The following is a 27586-nucleotide window of genomic DNA, read 5'->3' as shown; positions in this document are numbered from 1 at the left end:
TGTGTGTGTGTGTCCTGCTTTAGGCTTGCGCCAAATTTTTTGTTCGAAGCGAATTTGAAGCAAATAGGGATTTCGGTCCATAATTTTGAATTTAATTTAAATAGTAAATATATCATATTATAAAAAAAAATGGGCATATTTGTCATGTTATAACTAACCTACACAATATTTGAAGAAAAATTGAAACAAGGCTTATGCAAATAAAATTTTTTTACATTAAGGGAAATAGAAACAACTTTGAATAGTAGCAGAATTTGACTTTTAGTGGAACGCAAGTGATAACCTGTAAAATATGTAACATTTAAAATTTTTCAACACTTAGAGCCTATAAGTCAGAATAACAAGCTTGTAAACTTCAAAAAAATTAATTGATGTGAGTGTCATATCTTCATTTAACGTTGAATTGAAGTTTCGGGACAGCGTTGATATCCCATGGATAAATGTTTTTACGGTTTTTCACTAGTTTACTGCAGTAAGATAACCTTTACTGATATACATTTAAACAGATTCTTTGACGGATTAGATCTATTTGTTCCTTTTGAATAGTTCAAAATTTTGAATAACTTATATTCAGTTCAAAGCTAATTCTAGTATTGGAATATTTGTTCGAATGTTCAAAGCATTTGAATATTCACGCAAGCCTAGTCCTGACATCTAAGAAATTGTGTTCACCTGAGTTGCTCCTGTACATTTCAATATTAGCAAGTATAACTTGTGTTGAAATTTTTGACTACAAAGGTACTGCGTGGCATCAGCATAGGCTCGTGTGTCTTTGCCAGCGTCTCAGCAGAGCTGTCATGGCGAGTCACATTCAATGTGCATGCGCTATTTTACAGAACAAGAAATTCAGGAGCTCTTGACTAATTCGTTGCCAAATGGGATGACCAATTAGTCTCAGTGGCTCTGAAATAATGAGTAATTATAATTTATTATAATTAAATAATTCATGAATAAATGTATTGATTATAATGAATACTATTTTTGTTTTGATCAAATATTCTTCTATACTACTAGATTACTAGCATGAAATTTTTGTATAACGTGTAGTAAAAAAAAAAGAAAAGGAGAGAAAACAAAACCCGGTGTGGAGTGTGCAGCATTGCAAAAAAGCCCGACAATGAAAGCGTTAGGCAACAGCCAAATTAGCCCTTTCTCATATTTCAGTGTTGCACCATTCTCCATGGCCGAGCCGGCCCTTGCAGGGGAGATGATGGCTAGTTGATAATGCACTCACCACATTGGCGATGTTTTGCTATAGAATATCAGCAAGTTGTCAAAATTATTGTGGAGCCTCTCAACAGCCTGCACGTTATATTAGGGTGTCACATAACAACTGTTTATTTATTATTATTCTTTTAAAGCTTAGCTTATGCCATCATCCAACAATTCTCGCCTTACCCATTGCAGAACCTCCGCCTGTTCTTTTCGAGGTAAAGTGCTCGGAGTTCATGCTACACTTTGGGTGCTACCCTTGGCATTACATCTGCAGCCCTCCATCGAGGGAAGGCGTCTTTCAGGTGAGGGGAAAGGGATCGAGCGTGTGCGCTACATATACTGAAGAGGACTGATGTTTGGAAGCCTTCAGAGGGATTGTTATTGGTGCTCACCACCAGGTAAAATCAGTGGAAACTGATGAGCTGGCTGAGAATGGACTCCTGGACTTTCCCAATTCAAGCACAGAGCCAGACTCCATCGCGTTTCATCCTGACGACTCTGGAAAGATAGTCTACAACTCTTCACATTTCATCAAGTAAGGCCAAAGCTCTCGACTTTGTACATCAGTGCTGTAGCAGGGAGCTTTGAAAGGGCCCTGCGAAATTTTCCGAGTAATCATTGAATTATTCATTAGGATACTTCAATGCCTCACGAATTGAGTGCCACAAAATCTTTAGAATTTGTCAAGTACAAGTAGAGTTACACAGCTTTATCGAGTGGTCTAAGCGGTTTCTCTCTCTTTTCTTACCAGTGAGCATACTGCAAACTACTCTGGAGGTGAGGGGTACGGGTAGGGCAAGAAGCTTCATTCGTTTGTTGTCAATGTGCATCATGACTTTTAGCACTTCTTTTTTTTTTCAAAGAACAGCTTACTTCAAATGTAACAGAGCGTGCACACGCGCAGAGACATCATGGCACCTTGCAATGGCTATGGTAACTGTGCAGCTTAAGCCAGCTAGTAGCCTTGGACTTTGGGTGTATGACGCAGTCGTTTTGTGTATTTGGCATCATTTGTCGAGAGTGGAGTGAGTCATTTCTGGCTATATGAAATTTAATTGCAAATTACAGGCTGTGTGCTGCACTATAATGTCTGTCTCGTGTGTTCTCGGGGGCCTTGATTACCGACGGTCAGCCCTTTCTGGTCATGCCCTAAATGTGCTGCAGGGCCCCTTGAGCTTTGTTTAAGTGGCCAGACCTTAGTGGAGAATATTGCCTCAGAAAAAGGCTACTTGCTAGTCATGGTTTCTCATGTTAAACATGCTTCGTAACTTATTTGGCTTTCCTCCTTAAAGTGGATTTTGTTCACAGCCTCCAAGGACAACATCTCCTCACAAGGGCAGCCACTTCAAACGGGTGGTGTCAGTTTTAAAATGTTATGAATGATGATCTAGTTTTACCATTTCAATAATATCGATGGAGGGGCTGCTCCCTCTATGCACCCCTCAGCTCTACTGAACACCGGAGGTTAATGCAAATCAATCTTCGCCCTATTCTCGGAAATTTTCAGGCATTGTCACAGTAGGATTGTGAAATAACCATTGGCTGTTTCCCTTCCTCACATGACATGAAACACTGAGTGCCTAGCACTGGGAATGGAACCAGGTTCCTCCTGGAGGCCAATGGTCCGCCACTTGACCATCCTTGCTGTTTTTGCCTCACACACTGGTAGGCACATTCAGTACATGTGAGAAAGGAATGAAAATAACAGCGTTAAGGAAGAAGAGTAAAATAAACATGTTGTGTGACCAGCTAGAAAACAGAATTTGCTCTAGACTAAAGATTTTTTTTTTCTGTTAGCTTATACAGCAGCCTCCAACCTTCAGTTTGCTCCGCCGCGGTGGTCTAGTGGCTAAAGAACTCTGCTGCTGACCCCGCCCTACTGGCGCTATCTCTTCCTCACCACTTTTTTCTTTATAAAACACGCAGACAATGTCGGCACAAAGCGATAAGCCTATCAAAATGTCACTGTTATCGCCGTACGCTGTTATATCCAGTTGCGCAGTCGACAGCTCACAAAACGAAGTGGAATCAGTCATAGAGTTTCCTTAAGTTAACTAGAGGAGACTGGCGCTGCGATTGTTCAGAGACCATGGGAATGATGGGTATAGTACACGGATTTACCTGGTCTTCGCTGCGCCGCCGCGGTGGTCCAGTGGCTAAGGCACTCGGCTGGTGATCCGCAGGTCGTGGGATCGAATCCTGGCTGCGGCGGCTGCATTTTCGATACAGGTGAAAATGCTGTTAGCTCGTGTGCTCAGATTTGGGTGCACAATAAAGAACCTCAGGTGGTCTAAATTTACGGAACCCTCCACTACGGCGTCTCTCATAATCATATGGTGGTTTTGGCCGTGAAACCCCACATATCAATCAATCAGTCCAGCCTTCAGTTTAAACTGTGAACTCTTTAGAGCAATATGTCCCGTTGGTGGGTGAGTCCTCTTGGGAGGTCATGACCACAGAGATATGTGAAAGCTCGCGGGATGTGCTGAAGATTTTCTTTTTGAATGTTTAGTGTCAGAGGGTAGCAGGGGATGCGGAGGTAAGGGGTACACGACAATTAAAAAATGTATAGTGGCATCTGCTGCAACATGAGCTGGAGCTGAGAACAAGTGTTTCCAGGTGTTTAGAACTTTTATCCTTTTACCTCAGGAATACGGTCGTAAAAGAAGAGCAATATTATGTGCAAAAAGAGGGCATACGCATAGGGTCTTGCATCGCCTCCATGTTAAGCGACTTGATCTTGGCAAAGTTCGACAGACGCTTGAAGGAGAGCCTAAGGACGATCCAATGGGTGAAGATTTTTCGCTTTGTCGACGACTACCTTGTTTTATTTCACACGAAACCCGACGAAGCCGGTATGACGGCAGACCAGATTTATCGTAGCTTCTCTTGAAACTTCCCTGGACTGTCCTTCACCAAGGAAGAAGGAAAAAACTACGCTTCCTCGACCTCGCCATCCACCTGGATGACAGGCACACCTGCTGCATTTATACCCCACGATCAAAGAAGGACCTTCTGCCGTTTTCATCCCATCACTCCAAGCTCATAAAACGCGCCATCACATTGACCACAGTGAGGAATGCCCTATGTTGTTCATGTCCTCATCAAGTCACCTCCAGTTTCACCCTTTGAGTGGACAAGTTGACAAGATGTCAAGAGAAAAATGCAGAAAGACAGCAGCAACGAGCTTTGTAAGTGGCAATAGACGCCTCGCTTTCGAAGCTGACGAAAATGACGGTATTGAGTGCTCACAGTTCAGAATGTTCACCTAGCCAAATTTGTTGCCCAAGCTTAACAAGCCTTCGCATGCATAACCGGGCCTAGCTGAGCTAAGCTGCAACCATTTTACGACCCCTTGACTGTTTCTTTCTACACCTTATTTAGCTTTAAAAAAGTTTGGAAATGCAATACCAACTCACCCAAACTTCAAAACTAAAAAATAGAGTTCCCTTAAACTTAGTTTCTGGGAATCAAGGCATTGCCAAACAGACAGCATATGACTCCTTTTGACGTTGTGAGTTGTGCATCCTGTAAGAATGTGTGCCAGGCAAATAACAAGGACATCTGGGAAAGGGTTGGTCATGAGACCTTGCCAGAAAACACACAGCCTATCATCAGTTTCATCTGGGAGGGAGGGATGGAAGAGATTTGTCATTGTTTACATTAACATAGCGATATTATGGTCTGGGTGCCAAATTTAGAATTTGAAATGAAATTTGTGGCTTCTACTGTCGCACAAAAAACCAAGATTCGTTTTCTAATTTGCATATCAGTGTACACTGAGTTTTGGTAAAATACCTCATTTAACTAATCTGAACTTGCATTGTAATTAGCCGTCACTTCAGTGATCTGCCTCAAATGGATCTCTTAATTTAAGTCACTTGAAAGGCAAAGGTGGAATGTAATTCACTGAGACATACTGATAAATGACGTTTTAGGGGGAGTGAAAATGACTGTTTGTGTTTCCTTTCACTGTGTAGTCGTTTTCCTAACTTGGGTGTACAGGGGTGTAGTAATATTTAAGGTAACTGGGATACTTCTTCACCTGTTGTGGGTCCTTTTTTTAAAAAAATATGTATTTTTTCAGGATCTTTCGATTAATTACAAACAGCAAGAACAAGCCATCTCTGAAGGAGTGCTTTGAGATTACCTTTCGTGAGCCGCCAACCCGTACTTGCAAAGAGACAAACGACAACAAGCCACCGCGACGAAAGTGCAAGACCCTCTACGACATGCACAGCACTCAGTGTGCAGAGGTGAGAAATAAGGAAAAGTGACATCCGTAAAAAATTGTCTCTTGTTATTGTAGAGAAAAGCTCCTGCCAAGAAGATTGGTGAAATGTCATAGGACAGAATCAAACAGAGGCATCACTTCCCATTTTTGTCTGAAGGGGAGAGGGGATGAAACCCTGCTGGACTAACTGGCAAACAGGGTGAAGTGCACAAAAAGTAAATCTATTATCATTGTAATAAAAATTTGGAAGTTGTGCATGGTTCATTCCACCTTGATAAAAAGAGATATGCATTGATCTAGGTCTAAGTAATGCATACGCTGTTGTTTGTGACCCTCTTTATTTCGCATTGAATTGTCATATCGGCTAGTACACGCTTGCGTAAGTGTCAGCACCATCCTTGGTGACCAGATTCATCGTAGTCATGTGGCACGGCTATCTTGTGCAACAGCACATGTGTTGTTGTAATACCTAATTAAGGGGGCAGTACATCAAAAAATTATTTTTATGCATTTTGGTAACATAACCTTTAACCACCTAAGAATCAAGGTTCTGCCACCAAGCAGGAATTTAATAAGGCAAAAGACACACTAAAAGATAGTACAGAAGGTGATGCATCTTGAGTTTCCCACACGAATTCACTGTGGTATCATCGATTTTAACACTTTCATTACTAAGGCCTACATAGGGCTCACTCAGTAAAAATTGAGTAAATTGTGCTCAAAGGGAGCGAAGTGTCAGATAAGCTTTTTCACCTAATGTGTCGAAAACATAAAAATAATATAATTTGGTGAGGGTTACTCTAGCACTACTGTGCCCAGATTTCGGCACGAAATTCAAGGGAGCAATGACATCACATTCATGCATGTCAATATACTTGCATCCACAAGTAGTTCAAGCACTAGTAGTGATTCGCAATGACTATCTAACAAATAACTAACGAATAATTATTTTTTATACTGAATAATATGACCAGCATTGAGCATGATCAAAATGTGTGGAGTGCCCACCGATATGTAGAACTGGCTGTGCTCCTTGGGGTCACCTCACAACGGCACACCAACTGATAATGTGGCCACAGAAAGAAGTGACGTGAGGTTCAGGTGTAATTTCATCTGCTAGCTGCGTACGTGCAGTTGTGTCATTGTTACCAGCATCGCTGTTGTAGCCGTTGACAGTGTTTGGAGACTGGTACCGGGAATCGCTTCGATTTGTGACGTCGTGCATCATTTTTGCATTGATGCTTCGCAAAGAAGCTATTCAGAAATTGACGCCCCTCTGAGTAGCGATGAGGATGTGCCCGGGTATGCATGCTTGGGCCTTGCTAGCTTGTAAGTCACAACAGCTGTATTAGAGGATTTTAGTAGAGCTGTGCGAATAGCAAAATTTTGCGTGCGAAGCGAATTTGAATGTTGAAGTGCAAGTGCGAATCGAATATTTTCCTCATCTTTCTCGAACATTTCTTGAATGTTTTTCAAATACTTCAAAACAACATTGCTGTAAAAATGTTGCAGAGGATTTCCGAGCATATTCTTAGGAGATAGAAGCATGAGAGTGTTTCTTTTTGTTAGTGACAAAGTTCTGGCAAGGTGGTGTTTTATAGTTGTATTGAGAATGACGCAATGAAGACGCTGAATTGTATGTATGTACATGATTTGGTGCAACAAAAGTGTTGCCCAAGTTTCAGGTCCAATGCAGCAGTATTTGAGTCCCCCCCCTTCCCCTCACCCTCCATTTCCCTTTGCCGTACCTACAATCTGCATGTTAGAATCTTTGTTTTTTTAGCCTAAACATTTACGGCTGTAGCAGAGCCGGGAAGGTAGCTTTGCCGCAACGTGACATTGTGATGGGGTGAAGCATATTGAACATTTGAAGAGGTCACGTGGATTTATTTGTCTTGGGAGTTCGAATTGTAAAATTTATTGTGAATTGAGTCGAATAGCAGACACTATTAACAAAATTATTTGTAAATTTGAATATTCGCACATCCCTATATTTTAGTGTGTACAGCATCTTGGTATGCTAAAGGGGTTTATGAAATATTGAGTTACCAGACAATGATATCGGCACCTTCTGATGCCTTGGACAACCACAATGATAAATACACACATTTTTTGTTGTTTTTGCTGAGTCTCCAGTCGAAGACAAGTTTAAGGAGGTAACCTATTTGAAATTATGCCACTGTCCCGAGTGTACACCAGCATGGTAGCAGGCTTTCTGTGCTGTGTTTCTACAATAACAATTCTGTGCTTAGGGAGAGGGGGTGGGGGGGCAGCTTTTCCTTTGCACTTCAAGACAACCCAACCTACCCGGCTTGCCACGTTTATGGCTGTGGTAGTCTTGTATTAAACTAACACAGGGAAGCCTCTCTGCGTGTCATCTGTTGGCAACGGCGCTTCTCTATACACTTCTGCACTCTGATAGATAGTGGCCATGCCAGCATCTACTGTACATGTAATTAAATGAAAGACTCTTCCCACTTTTTTCACGTTGTGAACAACATGAAACCAGTGCGCAATGGCTCCCCGACATGCGGACTGATGGGCACATGACAGATCATTCATATCTGCACTACGAAGATCAGGCATGAAGAGTAAGGAGAACCACTGAAAGTGAAGACCGGGCTGGACTCTGTCCTCCGAGAGGAGTCTAGTCCAGTTGTATGGAAGTGAGAGCGCTTCTAAGCGTCGGTGCCATAATAAGAATACTCAGGTTGTCGCCGTGATGTTACTACCGCATCGTCGCCCGCGATAGTATGGGCCTTACCAAACACATCACAGTAATGTCTATGTTGTAGGGTGTTGAATGCCCCAATATTGTACACGGTTTTCCCTTGAAATAAAACTTGAATGTGATGAATGCCACTCATGCATAAGCCCAGAGGGTTTATGGATAGCAAACATTTGAATAAAGGACACGTCTTGTTTTACACGTCTTGTTTTATATCTGTGCCCATTTAATGGAAACTGCGACGTTCATTTCCATATCTATTAACAAATTTGTGCTAGTGAAATTTAGGTGTTTAAGTTGATTCATTATTTCAATTTGGTGTCCTTTTAACGTTTGGATATTGCGTTTAATTACATGAGTGCTGTAAATTATTCACAATTCACAACAGCCTAGAGTGCACATTCTTGTCAATCGTGAATCAAGTGCCTCGTGAGTCACTTACTTCTCAGCATCATAGGGTAGTTTGAAGTTGGATGATCCCCAAGACAATGGTATTTAGGGTGGTAACAGTTTTATGTAGCGGGAACTGTGTTGGTGCAGTAAAAACAATGCAATTAATGATTTGTATCACAAACAGATGCTCAAGACAAACCACGCGTATCAATTCCCCCTGTCTTTCTCGCGTACTGTAGAACTAAGAGCAAGCATCCCCTATGATTTCACCACTTTCATGCTTCTGTGATCATTCTTCTTCCAACCCTGATGATTAACCACATCCAAGCAGCCCTAGCCTGCTTAAATCCAATGTCATCCTGCCTGGGAACCTGATCTCTAAGCACCTGCACCTGAAATTGGTTGTTAGAATTTGACTTTTCTTTTCCTTTCCCACACCCTGAACTTGGAGCACGACACACAAGATGATTTTCAGGATCCCATTCATAAAAGCATAGCCTCAAAGATCTGTGTTTGCAATTTGAATGTTCTACCTATGACATAGAGTTTCATACAATAATACCTTTAGGGGAATCTGGCGCTAGCGTCTGCGCGGTCTCCTTCAGGGGCGCTTGTACCCCCATGGGAATAATGGGAAGTACAGGCTTCAGATCTGCTTCGGATGGATCGCATTCTTGAGATTCATGACGCTTGCTTGCTGAGTGTAAAACAAAATAATATGAAGTTATGTCATATTGTATCTTACTTCATTTTTTTGTACACAAACTTTATTGCAAAAGGGTTTTGTGACTAGGCGGTAGAAGGGGAACCTGGACAAATTTAACCACCAGGGTATGTATTGCCCTGCCATTGTGTTCCAGATTTGGCATCAAGATTTAATGAATTATTCTTTACAACATTTCAAAACAAACATTCTTGTTTGCCCTCGAAAGTATGCAATATCTATTTATGGAAATAACAGCACAGTATTAAGTGAGAAATACTTAACGTTTAGTGTGCTGCGAAGCCAGGTGCATCTCTTCAAGGAGTCTGCCCCCAACGCACCCCTTGTTTTGTTGTGAAGTTGAGCCAGAAAAGCGTGGCAGTGCGTCTACTTCGCGTCGTCGTCGTTTTGCAGTTGATTTCAGCGAGTTTTGGAAAGATGCACTAACTACAAACGTGAACTCGGTGTAATATCCTGCACTGGCATGGGATGCTACATCTATGCGCAGCGGTGAGTGGATGACGCTTCGCTTGAACTGTCAAACACAACTTATGCAGCTCCAGCATTGCAGTAAATTGAGAGGCCTAGCAGTTTTCAGCTTCTTTGAACAACAAAGGCGCAGGTTCAGTCTTTTGCACCCACCACACTACCCACTCTACGCGAAGAACGAAACTGAAGCTGTAGAAAAACATCCGTAGACAGTTCACTAGCTAACGCGATCCAATCTGAAGCCTGTACTTCCCATAATTCCCATGAGGGTACACGATCGCAGCGCCAGATTCCTCTCTAAGTATTATTGTATGAAACTCTGTCACCTATGACATATTTTTTTTGTGCGTGTAGTTAGCAAATATAAGGCCTGCGATATCTATGTCCATTGCCCAGGGTGCTTCCAAGCCATGTTTCCCGTTATCTGATTGTGTTGGCTATGTTTTTTTTTGTGTGTATTTTGGGGTCTTTGTTTAAATGTGCTCTGCCGTGAATGAGTGCCAAAAGACTTTTGAGGAAGCCCACGAAAACTCTGTTCTTCCTTTCTTTTGTGTGAGAGAGAGACAGAGAAATCTTTGCTTTCATCATAGTGATTATTGACACTATTTTTGGAAAGCTCCCTTCTCGACTTTGCCGGTTATTTTAACTGGCTGACAAGGGTCACTTGTCGGGGTATTACAGTAATGGATTCTCTCTTGTTTAGACTAATTTAAGTCGTTTTGCATTTGTAAGGGAAAAGCTTGTTTCAGAGCACTGCCATCACAGTGTAGCATCTACACTTGAGTTTTTGTGAGGCTTTCTTTTATTCTAAAAGAGGTCATCCTATATGCAGTGCTGCAAATAAGGTGTAAGATCGAAAGTTGTAGCTTTTGAAAGTTGAGAAAAGCCATTGTTTCTTACAAAGTGAAAGCACATGAGATAAAGACAGAGAAGACGCGTGGTTCGCACGAGTGCTGACAATATTTTATTTCAAAACAAGCAACCACATACTATATACTTTTTCTTTACATTTTCACCCTGTATTATGCCAAACCTACAAGCCCTAACAGCTACCCTTATGAACGTTGTGAGGGAAGTGCACCGAGGAAACCTGCAACCCGAGTTGAGCTCGGTAATGTTTTTTTTTTTTGCAGAAAAGTCTCTTGTCCGATGACTATGAGAATGAGCTAGAGCTGTATAGCGTTCTCGGATTCAACCCGATGGATGAGAGGTGCTTGGGAAAAGTAGGTATCTACGACAATGAGACGGGCCACGAAATCAAGTCTTTTGAATTGGGTATGAAGCTTGATGAGGTGAGTGGAGTGCATCAAGTGTCCGGTTTCTACTAAACGTGTGCAGCATCTGCTCTTTTAGCTGCCTCCCCTCCGTTTAGACAGATTGGCTGACCAGCTGGGATATAACAGCCACAGAACCGGATGTGGTGACTTATCAGTATCAGTCACTTAACATGTCATAAAGGACCACTGACATTAAATTTCAGAATCGAGATGTGCCCTTCCTGCGATTGCTCGGTGTGTGTAGGTAGTCTTGGCCAAATTTGAATCGAATCTGTCGCGTAGAAGTTATTTTATTTCGACGGCAAACAGTGTACAAGAGTTCAATGAAAATGGCATGCATTGCGACATCAACAAGTGCTACGTGTTTGGTGCGATACATTCCACACATACCATCCTGAGTGTGACGATGCGCTAGTAGTGATGTCTACGATTCGAGCGTTGTTATCGTGACGCCGAAGCTTGGAAACACACTCGCTCGTCGTGTCTGATCTTCGTTGCACCACTTCGAATGATTTCGTGAAATTACCAAGGTGCAAACAACCTTTAAAAAAACGGCGAAAGAAAAGAGCACTATTCAATGTGCGCTTCTTGGTCAGCATGTTGGGGAACTGTTGTGAGTTTCAGTAGTTTCGTTCGAAGTGCGGAAAAAGCGCAATGAGAGTGTCTTTTCATATCACGTATATGTTACACGCCAACAAAACCACAAGCTATGAAAGTGGAACAGCATAGATACGATCGCAAGCAAGTAACACGCAGGTATCATTGAATTTTAGTTCATCTGTAGACTTCTTCGTCCGCGTAATACCGAGTTACTGCCGCCACAACCTCGAGAGGCTGGATAGGTGGGGCCATCTGGAGGCGCGAAAAAGAACCCAGCAAGCAGGGAACATATTCTATTTCTCCGATGATGCTCATTCTGATAGCGATATTCCATTGACCACTCTGCGTATACCTGAATGCTGTGCACGCCAAAACACACCAATATAGCAAGGACACACGATTGAACATGGAATCCTCGGGCACCTCCTCAGCGTTGCTTGAAACGGTGTCCATTATAAAATGGCTGTTCTGTAAAGGGTCGGGCGTCACTCTTTTCTGTGGAAAAGTGGTCAGCAGTGGTGCGATCTGGAGGTTACCGCGAGGTTGTACCACTGGTAGTGCTGCCAGCGCTAAAAATGGCGGGATTGCCGGCAGTTTTGAATGGTGCTAGATACCGGTACTATAAATCAATAAAAGTGATAGTTATTTATCCCTCAGTTGGGTTTTAGGTCACAAATTGCTGCTACGGGGTCTATATCTACTCGTTGACGTAAAAATATTGGCATGAGTAAATTAGATGTCGGCGCTCCTTTAAAAGGACACTAAAGAGGAACAATGACTTGGTGACAAACACACTCTGTGAACTCTAACTGTCATAATTTCATTATTAGAAAATCAAGGTTGAAGTTCTATTATTAAATGTCGCACCAAAATATCCGCGCTTAATGCAAGAACTTTCAAAATGTATTTTCGGTATGTTCGTGGCATTGGCTCGATGGAAATTTTCTGAAACTTCGTATGTTAAGTCTATGCCACCCACAGATTACAAAGCACTTCATTTTTGTCATTTGGAGGCTACATAGGACCCAGTAGATACCTTCGAAATTTCTTGCATCATGGTGTTCAGTGAGGTAATCTTAAGGTAGTGTCGCCACCCACATTTTCTTTTCGCGTGTTTTCTCGCTTGCTAAGCCTCGTGTAACTGTGAGAGTGGTGTTTTCACGATCACGAAACTGTACTTTACTAATACGCAAAAAATAATTCAGCTCTTTAGGGTCCCTTTGAGGTGATTTGGTGCTGTACATCCGAATGTGTGGTGGGGTAAAAGCAGAGACCAGCATCATAGCTGGGATTGTTGCTGCTGCATTGGTTGGGACATACTGCAAAAGAGTGGCTACTTCGGCTGGTTCGTATTGCATTTTTGAAAGAAATATACCGTATTTACTCGATTCTACCGCACCCTTGATTGTAACGCGCACTCGGTTTTCACGACGAAAAGAAAAAGTAAGACATCGATTGCAAGCGCACCCATTTTTCTCGTTGGCCCACACGATCACACTACTCGGGAAAACGACTCCTTTCGGGAGCGTCTTCCGTTTAAATATGAGGTACGGGGGAAGCATGTGCCTATCTGACGTGCAACGGAGCATTGCCGTCACTCTTGTTTTACCGTGGCCCGACGTCAGCATGCGAACTTGCTTCGCCCTCTTCTTCTCAACGGTTGTGGTGCCTGGCATGTCGAAGTAAAGAGGCGTCTGATCGGCATTCCCGATTTGCCCAAGCAGGTAGCCGTTGTTGTGCCGCAAGTTTAGGACGAACCTCTGAAAACTGTGAAGCTTTTCTTCGTACTCTTCCGGCAAGTTCTGGCCCATGCCCGTTCGATTTCGGAGGGAAAAGCCTTTCCTCTTCATAAAGTTAGTTAGCCAGCATTTGCTCGCTTTGAACTGGCTCCGCTTTAGCCCTTTTTCTAAAGCTAACTGCATAGCCCGCACTTAGAGCAGTTCTGTCGTCATGGGCCGCTCGCTGCTCAAGCACAGACTCGCCGAGCAGCTCTTCAATTTGCGGAAACCGACCCTGCTGTGGTCCACTGAAGCCTTTGCGTGAATCTTTGCTGTCGACAATCTTCTGCTTTTGTTTCCGCCAGTCCCACACGCACGTTTCGGGATCTCCGAATGACCGCGATGCGGCCCGATTTCCGTCTGTTTCGGCACACGCGATGACTTTTCTTTCTTTTAAAAGCGGCATCGTGGTGCACTCGTTGAGTTTTTGGAGTCGGCCCTTCCATGCCGTCGATGCTAATGCACTACAAGATGCCCTGCCACGGCGGTCTAGTGGCTAAGGTACTCGGCTGCTGATCCGAAGGTCGCAGGATCAAATCCCGGCTGTGGCGGCTGCATTTCGGATGGAGGCGGAAATGTTGTAGGCCCGTGTACTCAGATTTGGGTGCACGTTAAAGAACCCCAGGTGGTCGAAATTTCCGGAGCCCTCCACTACGGCGTCTCTCATAATCATATGGTGGTTTTGGGACGTTAAACCCCACAAATCAATCATCATGCACTACAAGATGACGAATTCCTCAGCACACGTACGAAGTGTCGCACATGGGAAACACATAGGCAGAAATGGCCGACGCGCCATGCCGAAGCACGTAGGGGGCGGCCATTTTGGAAATGCCGATGGCAATAAAATGACCGTATTAATTTTTTTCGCACTCTATTTTAACGCACATGCGATTTATGAACTCGCTTGACCGGAAAAAAGGTGCGCGTTAGATTCGAGTAATTACGATACTTCCTTAGTGCGCAGGTAACGTCTTCAGAAGGAAAATAGAGCCGAAAGATAGTACAGAGCACACACTTACAACCAATTTTTTATTGCACGGATGGCGGGAATACGTTTATATACATTCAAGAGGGCGAGGTGATCACACGCAGATGAAAGGACAAATGATGGCGCATGCGCCAGACCACCGTATTCCAACCTTGAAATAACAACCTGAGAAGATACTCGTATGTATTATCCGGCAGATTGACAAATCTGGTGCGCGGATCAGTGGGCAGCCATTTGGCAAGTCACTGTGCAAATTGTGGGTGCACACCGAAGTTTGATGAGTGCCAAGTAATGGCAAGGTATGAAGACAAGAGGGCACGTGAAATATATGAAGCTTTTTTGATTTGCAAAGCAGGAACTTAGTGTGTAAGTGCCCCATCCGTCAATCTGTCGGATAATGAATACGAGTATCTTCTCAGTTAGGTTGTCATTTCAAGGTTGGAATAAGATGGGCTGGTGCATGCGCCATCATTTGTCCTTTCATTTTTGTGTGATCTCCTTGCCTTCTTGAATGTATATATATTCCCGCCATCTGTGCAATAAAAAAATTGGTTGCAATGTGCGCTCTGTACTATTTTTCGTCTCTATCCTCCTTCTGAAAATGTTCCCTGCACACTAGGGAAGTATATTTCTTTAAAAAATTGTTTGTGACACAGGGACGTTATTCAGATTTTTGTATGACTGGACTAGAAAACCTGGACATGTCATCATTTTTAATCTGTATTCAGGGCATGTTTTTTACAATATTGATATTTTATAAACATTTCATGACAGTCGAGCTATTTTATTCACATGAACTCTATGTCGAGGCAAAAATACTATCCTGCAGCTAGGTAAAATGATGTTGACACATCTAATTAACCAAAACCAAACTGGAAAATTAGCTTTTTTTAATTATTGATGTGAAGTCAGGTGTTAATATTACAAAGTTGTAGTGTTTATATTGCAAAGTTGTAACTTATGGCATACCAATTTTTTAGAAATTATGCCATAGGTTATCGTTGGGGTAGACTTGTATAGGCCCCTTCCTGTGATCTTTAATGAGAATATTTGGATTGTGACGGCTGTTGGCATATAACCCACTATGCGAAAACAGCTTTGTTACGAGCTGGCGCTGCCACTGAAGCCCCCAACCTTATTTCCGCACAAAACATTTTTTTTTTATGCCATGGAGCTCCATGCATTCTGCTAGAAAAGTCTTCCTTTCTTCTATTGTTGCTGAGGTTCTGTGTGCCACTAACATCATTCACTTGACAACTTTGTCTTACCTTATGCCGACCAACCTCTTGACTGAATGCTTTCAATGCACCATCTCGTATATGATCCCAATGTTCATGAACCCTGACCACATGAACCAGGATGCAATCCTGCCATTCAGTGACATTTTGCCCAAAATACGGCTACGCAAGTGCACCACAGGCTTTTCTCTCTTTCACCTGATCCATGGACGCTCATTGAGTTTAGCTCTAAACATCTCGTTCCTTTTGGCTGCTGTACCCTCAGCAGGTCATTTATTTAAATGACGTTTGTCTCGCGTTTCTCACTGCCATCACCTGACCCGATTGAACACCGGCATCTCCCAGGAAGCTTGGAAGCCTCACTAAAACATCACTCATCATTCTTGCTGTGACCTTTTCCCCTTGAGGCAAAGTTCTTTGGACTCTCATTCGCGTTCCCAGCTTATGTGAAAAAGACGAGAGTCATCTTATTGAACCTTACACGATCATTGAGCAAACATCCTCAGTTAATTTCTGATCTCGTTCCTAGACCTTCTTCCGGTCACAATAGCCGTAAGAGAGAAGTAGTGCACGTTTCTCAGTCAAAGCCATGCACCCGAGGCACTTATTGTCACAGTCATGCGACCAGGCAGCTGCTTCCGGTGTGAGAGAGAATTACTTCGAGTGCAGCCGGTGACTCTTTTTCGTCTTTGGACATATCGACATGATATGTACAACTTTTTCATCTGTTTATATCATCATAGAGTTTTTCACAAAGATGCCTAGAAGGAAATCTGGCTCCACCGTCTATGCAAATTTCTTAAGGGGCATTGTTGGAGCACTGGGAGTGACGTATATGCATCTGCGAGGCTTGTGTTGGCTGGTGTTGAGCGAGGCCTTGGCTCAAAAGCAAATACGACTTCGTAAGTGAAGCTGCTCTAAAACAAATCTTCTATAAGCGGGCGTCATTCTTACGTATTATATTCTAAAAGCCCACTCACCTCTACGTCATAACCAAACGGTGAAAAAAACTGACGACTAGCTGTGGCAGAGTTAATGCTGCCTTTGTGGTTTGTGTGCCAAGTTACGTTTGTTACTTTTTAAGCTTCATAAAAATGTTCGTCAGCGCAGAAGTTTCTAGTGTGAAACAAAATTTGTTTCTGAGCAATGATAAAAAATAAAAAGCTGACTACGTGCTCCTTCAGCAAGAAATCAACTATACTGACACAAGGAACATGTTGAAGCCAGATGCGTCTTCAAGGTGTTCGGGCTGTACGTGAACGATACAAATCCAAGTAAAGTTCGAAGCTCACATATTGCGGCATGCGTCACATGCGTCCAACAGCTTACAGCGCCACTTTCTGCTTTAGGTAAGAGTAGTAAACTTTACGTATATCATCATCAGTGTGTGATTGCATGAGTTGGACTGAATAAAGTGGTGCATTATAATATTAATAAAAGTTGATTCCGATTTTGAAAAATATAGTGGCAAGCACGTCATTGCAAGAAGGACTTAAGGCGTGACAAAGAAATAGAAAGTACCATGAATCTTGCCTTTCCTTGTTGTGTCCAAAATATGAGAGCGTTGAAATGCGTTTCTTACTTCAGTCGTTAGTGCAATGACTGGCAGTGCAATAGAAGTTCGTTGATGTTTTGAATGTCACCGACGCTATCTGTATGAGCATTAACAGTCGTTGTTACATGGTTTCTGCCGTCATTTTTAATATCAAAATCTGAATTGGCACAATGCTGAAAATTAATTGCAGTCAACTTTTGGACGATGCCAAAAGTCTGTTTCAAATGCCACCCGTATGGGGCAGTCTCTGTAGCTAGGTAGTGAACATTATTGAGGTCCTTAAAAAGTGACCCCCCCCCCCTTTTTTTTTTGAGGGAGACTCTGCCCAAATTATATTTTTATCGAATGCATATGTATGTACCGTGACAAATGCATGGAAGCGAAAGAAGCAAAATAAATTGTCTCACTGCTGTGTAACAGATATATGTTTATGATAAATATTATCGGACATAATGAACTTTTTTTTATGTTGGATGCGACTCTGCTATAGCGAGACTCAATTATATGTGCGTGTGACTGCAAACTAGGGAAATTATACACCCCTAGACGGCCCAGCGGTTAAAATTTACTTGCGGTGTTGCAGCTGTGCACGAGTCTACGACGATAATGTGGACTCAAGAACTCTTCAAAATGATGCTGTTATGCGGTGTTTACAAGTATTTGATGATCGAATGGGTGTGATATATTACGTGATGCTTTCTTGGTTGACGTGTTCAAAGAAAGAAACGGAAAGCTGATGCCTACTCTCGTGGGTGTTATGTCCGAGAATCCTGAACACCGCCGCTGTAGTCTGTGGCAATTTAAGAAAAAATTTAAACTCCACCCACGAGGCCACATGCCCTTATTTTCCATGCCTCCGCATTACAAAGGAAGTAGTTCCCAAACAATGGCAATAATTTTCAAGCATACAATCATTATCTCTCAACACTTCATTGGTATTGAAATAAAGACACCAAAGCTCAATAAATGAACTTGCGAAAGCACAGAGTTCAGCGTCAGCATGGCAATATATCTGTTGTTTAAATCACAATCCCCACCGCGCTCTTTTCGGAGTCCTTGAAGAAGCAATGTACATCTCTCGAAGGCGACGTTTCTGCACGGTAACGATGGTGGTACTAAAGCAAATAATGCCACATTTAACGTGATGTTAAAAATAATGGAATCGTTCTGTAGTTGTACGAAATGAAACAGGGACATTAATTGCACTTCATAAAGTTGTTTGTAATTTTTCGTTGCTTTAAAAAACTTTTGCTGCCAGGTTTCTTTGCTGTCTTCTGTAACTATGGCTCAAAGTGAAGAATGGAGAAGCGATCTGAGATCGACTTCGCGAATTTAGATTCTTGTGCTGCGCTTAACACCGAATGTACAGTATGGTCCACTCTTGGAGGGAATGCGGCAACACGTAGCTGGCGGCCCACGTGGTGCAAACTGGCGGCGAGATTTGTAAACGCAATGCATGCGCATAGGCGCGAAAGGGTGAGGCTTGCCATGTTTCGTCTGCTACTTTCCACTTTGGCGCTTGCAGTGCGCTGGATACCGCGTTCGCTTTTCCGTGATGCGATTCATGTCCCCGCCACTTTCCCTGCTCTCCCCGGGTAATCAGCGCGCAGAAAAAAAAAGTGCCGTTCGTTTGTTGTGCTTTCTCGGCAGCTTCGTTGGGATGCCATTCATGCCCAGAGCAGCCGATTTCAGAATACAGGCGAAATGCAAAAAAAAAAAAGCCATGTCCCTATAGTATTCAGAAAAAGGTTAAGGAAACACGTGTTTGAATATAATTCAATATATCCTACTACGGCAGGACACAAACTTATATAATTATTGTGGATTGCAATACCCAGCAAATGTTAGTTATAACTCGCGTTACATTTCGTTTGCTTCGTTTAAGCGAAAATGCTAGAAGCTCCATATTTGGAATGTGCGATAGCGTTCTTTTTTCCGAAAATCATTACGTTCCACCATCACGCGCACCAAGAAACGGTGTACGTAGAACACTACAGAGTAAACAAAGGAAAATTTATTCCTAAAACCTTTGTGACAGACAGGTCGAGTGAGGTCAGATCTGTAGCCTCGAAGCATTTGAATAATGCAAAGGTAATGAAACACATCTGTGCCCTGCGAAACACAAAATAAAATGCAGATATGGGTAAGCAAAATAAGACTACGCGTGACAGAACCAGGCAGTAAAAAAAATTACATTCGTAATGCTGATGATTACGCTGGTAATGAGAAAGTGGCCTTTTCGCGATGGCAGTGACAGCAAGCTGGCTCTATTCTTTGGTGTACAGTTCGACTATTCGAAGCCTTTCGTCCTTAGGTACTCTAGCCATGCCGCTTCTAATAACTAGCTCTGCCGAAAATGCGATCAGCAAGTAAATACGCCCCTAGCTTTGGCATTCTGTGAAAGTGATAATGAAGCCCATCAGTCTGGTGTTTGTGCCCACCAAAAATGTAATTGAAAGGTTTCCAAACGCGGTTCGAACCAGAGGTGATTTTTTTTCTTGCTTCGACAACTTACAATTCATGGTGTTGCCATGTCCCGTAAGCCCTTAGATATAATGGGACCCAGTTTTGCTGAAATAGGGGCCAATACCTTCTATAAATGTATCTGTGTGAAGTTGTGTCTGTACAAAGGCACTAGGCAAGAGGATTCTCTCTCACCAGTAAATGCAAGTGAGTAGCATGGCAGACTTTGCTTACACAAGGGAGTGCAATGCATTCTTTATATTTCCTTTCACGGGACTCTTTCTGATATAAACAATTTATCACTATGTAATATATGTGCATAAACAAATGTAAAACGAAAACACGCTAGACAAAAGTAAATGTTCCTAACAAGATATAGAAAAGTATCATACAACGCCCTAAAAACAATCTTTCTCCCCCTTTTTTTTGTCGCTCAATAATAGTTTTAGCAGCGTCACTTCAGTAACGATCAGGATTGATGCAGGGATAGTATATAGCACACACCATTTCATGGTTTGAAGAGCCTTGCACAGTGTTTTTCATGCAAGGTGTTCATGCATCGAGCGTAAGACAAGTGCTTACGCAACGGGCCTGACTCGTATTTCTGAGCCGGTGAAAATCTATTCTGGTAAGATGACGCGGCTGTGTCAATAGACAAATATCAAATTAATCACACACATACACGTGCACGCACGCACTCGCGGGCGGTGAATCACAGACGCGCACATTCAGACTTCACCTTCACCTCACGGCACACGAATGACTGCGACAATCGTCAGGACTTGTCACCCTCAGGCGATATGCTTGGTGAATCTAGACACGGTAAAACCAGATAAACACAGAACAGAGGCCGTGTTGCTGTTTCGCGCTGCCGAAACGACGTAACGCGATGGAGCTGTGCCACTTCGGTGCGCTTCAAACGCTGCAAAATCAGAAAAATCAGTATCGAATGACAGCCGGCGATGATGACGCTGAGGGCAAGTGTATGAAATAGCTTCTTCTTGCTGAAGAAAACACTGCAGGAAAACCGAATGTACGTCTACCGGTCTCTGTGCAGCGGCACATCGTTGTCATTTATTTGCCGTGACTGCTACGTCATAGTAAACAGCAGCTGCAGTTGGACGCGCATAACGCAAGTGGACAGCGGTGCATTTTACTTTTTATTCCTAGCTTGTCACAGACTGTAGTTGACAACCACCCACAGTTACACATTTGTCTTTTCACTCCCGCCGCAGCTCTGCGACTACACTCTGACGCTGGACCTCGACACCATGGTGGTCCTTGTCAAAGACGAACGGCGCAACTTCTCTTGCTACCTGTACAGGCTGCATTTTCCGGGACTCGTCGACTATCCACGCTTCAGGCGCTACACCACGAGAAACACGGTGCTGCAGAGATCTAAGCGTGACAGTGCCGCCACCAGCAATAACGGCGTCGCTCACAACAATGACAGCGAAGGCGTGGCCGTCCCGTCGTCGTCGCGCAACATCAGAATAGTGAGATGTACAAACCACTGAATGGTTGTTTTGCTGATTCTCTCTCCCCTCCGTTTATGTCTGTCTTGTCTTATTACAGCAGTGCATTGCATTCTGCTGGATGCCTGGTGTGCGTCTGACCACTTAGGGTGGTTGTCTTTTCATCGTATGTTTGTGTCAATATGGCAGGGAACTTGCAGTCACTTGGGCATTGAATGAACACATGCCTAGGTTGCCGCTTGCAATGCATTCTGTTTATTACGCAGGTTCGAAGTGATGTGAAAGCTGGTTTTTTTTTTTGTGGTGTTTGCATTACATGTATAGTGTACAGTTAGTTGTCAGACGTTGATCCTGTCATCTTGGGCTGAGTTATTTTTTATTCTGCATCAGAGCATGCAGGCTGACTTTGGGCAAGTGCTGTTATGTTATTGAGGGACTTTTGTTGTGGTTCCAAGTGTTGTGTGCATACAGTGTAGTGTTGCTTTTGTTTGTTGACAGTCTGGCATTTTAATGTTTTTGTTTTGCTTTGTTAGACATGCTATTCACTTCATTGCACGTCAGGTTCTGGTTTCAAAATGCTGTTGGCTGACATAGCGTTTCTACCAATACGTACAGAAGCTGTGAGCGCACGCAGTTCGTTGCATATTTCAGAATGCTCGATCTGGTTAATGTCCGATATCAACGCATGTTGCGCACAATTGTGCTATTTATTATAAATATTTAGTTCGGAGTGAATGAGATTTTTGGTTTAAAGACAAAAACGGATGGTGCAGTTATGTGAGCCATCGCTAAATAAACCTAATTACAACAAAGTTGAATCTTGCAAGAAAGTAGGTTTGTTTGTTATATCCGAAAATTTGTTATAAAGGTTATCCCTAACGCTGTTATCTACTGCAAGACCATTTTTCATTTACTTTGTTATATCCGTGTTCGTTATATGGAGGTTTGAGTGTACATCTTGAAACGTCACTGATGACTATAGAGTGTTTTGATAGGCAATTCAGATCGCATTGACTGGTTTAACTTAATTTGTAGTGCCAAGTTTTAGTAAAAGAAGTCTAAGAATTCGCATAGCTTTGAACCATTCATCGGAATGCATGCTTGTAAAATATGCACATTGACCTAAGTTATCAACTGTTATTCAGAATGCTTTGTAATTTATGATTTTTCTTTTTTGTTGCCATTTCTGTAGTGTTTCTGTCCCAATTCCTCAATGCTCATAAGAGATATGTTGTTTTTTCTTGGTCACTCAAATAAATAAAATCTTGTTTATCAAGGTTTTTGTACTTCTGAAACTGTTTCTAGCTTTTTTCATCCAGTTCTGAACTTCATATACATTACTACATTATCTTACTGCATTGTATCAAAACGTGTTGACACTTGAATAAAAGCTGCCTTAACATTTCAAACATAAAGTAACATGTAAGAAAAGAATTTACAATGATGGCGATGCTCCCAAGCACAAAATTTGAGTACAGCTGAACTCCTGCTATTGATATGTGGGGTTTAACGTCCCAAAACCACCACCGTATGAACTGTTCTCATTTCGTAGCGCAGTAGTTCAGTCATTGCTGTTCAGCCTCAACAGCAAAAAATGCAGAATTTTCTTGGTGATGGTGTTTAGCATCTATTTCAATGGAGCAGCCTTTAGGGTGCTGCTGGTGTTGGTACAACAAGCTTCTGCTTTGGGGGCGCAGATTGTAGGTAATTCGTCTTGTAGTCTTGTGTGGCACTCTGCTTTCCTCCTCATACTTCCACTCTACTTTCTGCAGTTCGTGTTGATCTTTCTCTATGCTCGTTTACCCTGTTTTCAAGGTTACAAGTGACATCTCTCAAGGCAGAAATCTGTGCCTAACAGCTACGTGCTAGAGTTGCTAAACCCTATCGGTTGAACGAGCTTTTGAAATTAAAGCCAAGACAGTGGAAAGGAGGCATTGGAAACAACTTTTGCAAAGCTCTTTGCAATGTCACTGATTTTGATATGGCTTGGGAATCCATTAATTTTCTGTTTTCTGAATTGGACTGGACAAAAAAAAAAAAAAAAAAAGGTTGATAGGTGTATTTGAGTACAGCAATGCACTCAAGTAGGCACAGCTTGTTGTATATTTCTCGAGGCAGAGGGGAGTGCGGGTGTGCGACTAGCCCATTAAATTTTAATTGAGACTTTCGTAAATAGAGAGTTAGTGTGTAAATGTGCAGCAATGTGCATACATTGCAGCAAAGGAGCAAAACACTGTTACACAAAGTGATCCTCAAAAATTTATTTGTGGCACATTTCCTAAGTGCGAACATCATCATCGTGCAGGCCCCACATAGCTGCAATCAAATGTTTTCTAGAGATTTCTAAAGGGTAGTAAAAAAAATGCATAAAAGTAATCAATTGTGGTGGAACCCTCCAGGCAGATAACTATACTCCATGTTTGGCTGTAATGGTAAGTATATGTACATATGCACATTGCACTGGTATGCTAATCTTGGTCTAATAACATGGAAGTTTTATCATTTCACTGTGCATGAGTAGCCATTCAAAGTCTTAAAAATTTCTGGAGCGGTGCCGAGGCACAACCTGCGTCTTGTAACACCTACACTGGTAAAAAATTGCATTTCTATTATCTGATAAGCGTGTTCAGCCTGGCAATATCATCGGCTGAAAAGCAAAACCAACTACTTATAGCGTTTTGTTCTAGCAAGCCTCAGTTAGCTAGAGAACTATCATTGTTTCATACCTGGGAACGCTCGAACAGGCTCGCAGCAGATGTTTACTACTAGGTGGGGATGAAACGTGACTGGGCATAGTTGCATTTTTCACCTAATGCGTAGGCAGACAAATGTGTTCCAACACATTGGAACATGGAAATGGGTGGAGGTTCTCCTCCCATTCCACTATCATCTACAGCATGGAGAGCCTAATCTTGGCAGTAAAATGCTGTTTTACAGTGTTTTGAGATACAATAGATAAAAAGAATATTGAACGAGAAATGTAGCGCATACTAATACTCTTGTTTCTTTTGCAATTGACATTTTTGTTTTGACCTGATAACATTTTGTATTTGAAACGAAGTCTGAAGATTTTGATTTATTATAACAAGCTAGAAAAACAACAAGGTAGAAATTGCCACTATTGCACAACGGTGTAATGCAGAGATTTCTTTGGCTTGATTCTATTCTTTATCGTCCACCGCTACAAGCGTAGCGCCTACTACAGCTGCTCGACATTTTCACCGTGGCCTGCTCAAGCAATGAGCGACATGCGTTAAAGGTCCCCCAACACGTAACTTGAAACCTCAATAGTTCGATTGTCCTGTATACGTGAACACCTCTGGCCTGTTATTAGTGGCGAACATAACATTTAGGACGTTTCAATTTGGTTTTTAAGTAAGCGCGCGTGCTCAACTGAGTTGGCAGCACTTTGCGAGATCATCATTACTATGATGTATACAAAGGCCCCACGTGACAACCCACAGGAAACGTTAGTAATGTCGATGTCGCAGAAGAGTTGCGGGGCGTGCACAACACCATGACTGGCACTTGACGTGGGCTATTGTTCCTAGCCCTTTTCACTCTGTTGTCGGGTGATTTTGGCTGGTTATGATAGTAATGCTTTCTTTCCTGAGAGGGCACGTTCTGAAAAAGCCGGAGTGGTACCAAACCCACATAGTTTCACTCTACAACGCTAAGGGGGCCCCGATTTGAAAACAGCTCTCAACATCACCAAAGTTAAAGTGCACGTGCACTTAGCTGCTCCTCGGATTGGGGTGCTAGTTTCTTACAATTTTAGGCAGGCGTTTCAAAGGAGTCAAACAGCAAAGAAGTGGAACAAAAGTTTGACTGTCGGGGATCCTTTCAAGCTTGAAGTTAAAATACTGAATGCGCACATAAAAAAAATCTGCATGTGCACTGTAATGCAATTGTTTTATTAGCAGTACTTACTGACAGAGGTTTCAGTAAGCACAGTAAAATTTTAGCGAACATGCCTTTCGAAGCTAGAAATGTTGTTGTAGCTATGCAAATACCTCCCTAAATACATGAATCATGCAGGTGCTTTGAGGGCATGACTGTGCTCTAATAAGTGCACCAAAAGCAAAGGTACCAGCGTGCTGCAAACAAAGTGAGGAAGGATGCACACGAAACATTCATAAAAGTGCTGTCATGTGCACATATTAAGTACCAAAACAATGTGTTTTAAAGCTGCAACTGTCATTGCAAGTGTGTCTGGTTGGTCCTTTTGAAACGCTGCTGAATTTATATGTCAGTATTCGCATTCAATCGCCAGGCTAGAATAAAGATGGCGATAAGTGCTTGGTGGCTACCTCTCATTATCTAGAAGAGCCACAAATGGCGCTTTTTCGTTTGTTTCTCTCTGGCGAATACTATAGAGTGAATAGCTGCAAGTTTGGAAGACAGCTCGGATGTAATGACTGATAATCCGCCTTTGCAAGTGCACCAGCTTCACCAAAAGAAACAATACTCCCCATGGATACTTTGTTTTTAATTTAGCAAAACCACTTTCCTTCTTTTACAAACACATTGCTGTGAAATTGGCTGGAATTATCGCTAACATGAAACAAAACTATATGCTGTTCAGAAGAAAACCAACCTCCTACATTTACAAGCTGTGTACCTCTTTGTTCCAGAGTACTCAGTGCCTCTACAGCTTTTACATGTGAAGTGACAGTATACCTGAAAGAACAAGAGAGTTTTTCTTTCATTCACGGTGGAGAAACCGGACAACCTGCCAGTTCGCAAACACAGTTAACTGTCCAAGTTGTCCGAGTTCAGTGACTGAAGGAACTGGGAGATGGCAACCTGGAAGGATTCGGCAAATGACTGCATGAGACGCCTTCGCTCGTCCTCAAGCAGCGATTTTTGTTGCGTCGACTGCCTCCGCAGAGCTTCCTGCACTGCCTGCGTTACCTCTTCCTTGGTAAGTGACTGGACAGCAGGGCTAGGGACGCTCGATCCTGTATCCACGTCTGTGCGACCAGAAAGGCTTGCCATTCTCGAGCAAAGTCTGTCTATCGAAGCTTCGATGCTGGACAGCCGGTCTTCAACATTGGAAACAAGAGGCGCGTCGGTTGCCCTCCCTTCTTTGACGCTTGTGGAAGCTACACTAGCCCCGAAGTTCACTTCGAATTTTTCAGCTAGGGTCCTTGAAGAATGCTCGACGGCCATCAGAGACTCGCGAACGAGGTGTAGCTCGTTCAGTACCAGTTGGAAGTTGCGTTCGTTGCGCGTTTCGCGTTCGCGCAAGTCGCGCAGCTGGCTTTCAAGGTCTCGAACACGGCTCTCGCTCGCGGTAAGACGGCGCGTGAGCGCGGTGTTGGACTCCCGCAGCGCAGCTGCGTCCACGGCATCGGGGCAATTGTCTCGGCCGCAGGAAGGTCGGCCGCCACGGCACATCGCAGAACTCCTTTGGACGTTAGCAGCCATGCTGGCCAACGTGCCGGGTTGGTCGCTGACGCCCCGGCGAGACGACGCCCCGACGTCGTGCGGCGAGCCGCGCAGAGTCGGGCGCACCTCGGCGATGTGCTCCCGCGCTGCCGGCGAAAGGGACGACGACGCTTGCATGGTGTGCCTGAGTTCCGATTCGGCAGCCATGTCGGGAAGTGCACCTCCGACTCGCTGATGGGAGCTCGGTATAAAATTAAGAAGGTTGACATCGTCGCTGGGCGCACCTTCGCGAGCGTGCAGCGAGACGTCGGGTGGGTTCGCATTCCTGACTCGAGGTCCCGAGGGGTTGTCGCCTTGCACATCGCCGTGTTGATGATTACCTTCGCTTCCCATACTGCCCGTTCCTCCCGGGCTCGTGCGGACTCTGATGAGATCCGGGAATGCAGCCCACGGTGACGGCGCTGGGTGTGCCGCTACGCCGCCGACGGCACCTTCGAATTCCCCGGACTCGTTGTCGTCACTGTCCGCCACATGCGGACTGTTTGCGGTCTCGTCCAAATCTCGTCGAGCCATTACGAGTTCCTGCGTTTGTTTTTCTTCTACACGGATAGAGAGGCCGCAGTGACACAGGGCTTGTTGATTACGCAGTTTTGAAGGGCCGAGTTGTTTCCACAACGTGCGCTACTAGTGTTAACGCACTAGGGACGCACAAAAAGCTTGAGTATTTCGCGTGGACCAAAGCTTCATTGACCGTCTTCACAGGGCCATTTACAATACATGCACTACTCGTGCAGTCATCTCATATCCACCGACGACGTCTTGCAGCGCGCCGCTGAAGCACAGCCACCTATCCTCGGCTGCGCGAGGCTTCGGGGCTTCGGCGAAGTTCTACGGCGAATCTCGAAGTCTCTCGAACGAATTTCTCACAAGAAACGCAAGTTCGTCTACGTGCACTCACCGCAGCTGGCACCACTCACATACAATCACACAACGACTTCAATCTTTCAAAGCACCGTAGGAGACGAGCGAAAAAAACAAAAACATTGCGGTTCCGAT

The 27586-nt window shown here is 43.4% G+C and overlaps 2 protein-coding genes across 2 annotated transcripts in view; one reads left to right on the top strand and one right to left on the bottom strand.

The window, feature by feature from the left end:
• LOC119177098 (DDB1- and CUL4-associated factor 17-like) overlaps positions 1-22434 on the top strand; it is a 30196-nt gene extending 7762 nt beyond the window's left edge. The window contains exons 9-13 of the mRNA XM_037428487.2: positions 1408-1517; positions 1614-1750; positions 5303-5471; positions 10896-11054; positions 20900-22434. Coding sequence (XP_037284384.2) covers positions 1408-1517; positions 1614-1750; positions 5303-5471; positions 10896-11054; positions 20900-21181 — 857 coding nt within the window. The 3' untranslated portion in view covers positions 21182-22434. The remainder of the gene's footprint in view (positions 1-1407; positions 1518-1613; positions 1751-5302; positions 5472-10895; positions 11055-20899) is intronic.
• Positions 22435-23385: 951 nt separating this feature from the next.
• Positions 23386-27582, bottom strand: LOC119177089 (uncharacterized). The gene has a single exon (XM_075885239.1). It carries the CDS (start codon positions 27101-27103, stop codon positions 25892-25894), a length of 1212 nt encoding a protein of 403 aa, XP_075741354.1. The 5' UTR covers positions 27104-27582; the 3' UTR covers positions 23386-25891.
• Between the last annotated feature and the right edge of the window lie 4 nt (positions 27583-27586).

This window comes from Rhipicephalus microplus, unplaced genomic scaffold, assembly GCF_043290135.1.
Source record: "Rhipicephalus microplus isolate Deutch F79 unplaced genomic scaffold, USDA_Rmic scaffold_94, whole genome shotgun sequence".
Taxonomy (NCBI): Eukaryota; Metazoa; Arthropoda; class Arachnida; order Ixodida; family Ixodidae; genus Rhipicephalus; species Rhipicephalus microplus.
Note: the sequence above shows the minus strand (reverse complement) of the source record. Positions and strands in the feature narration are given on the sequence as shown.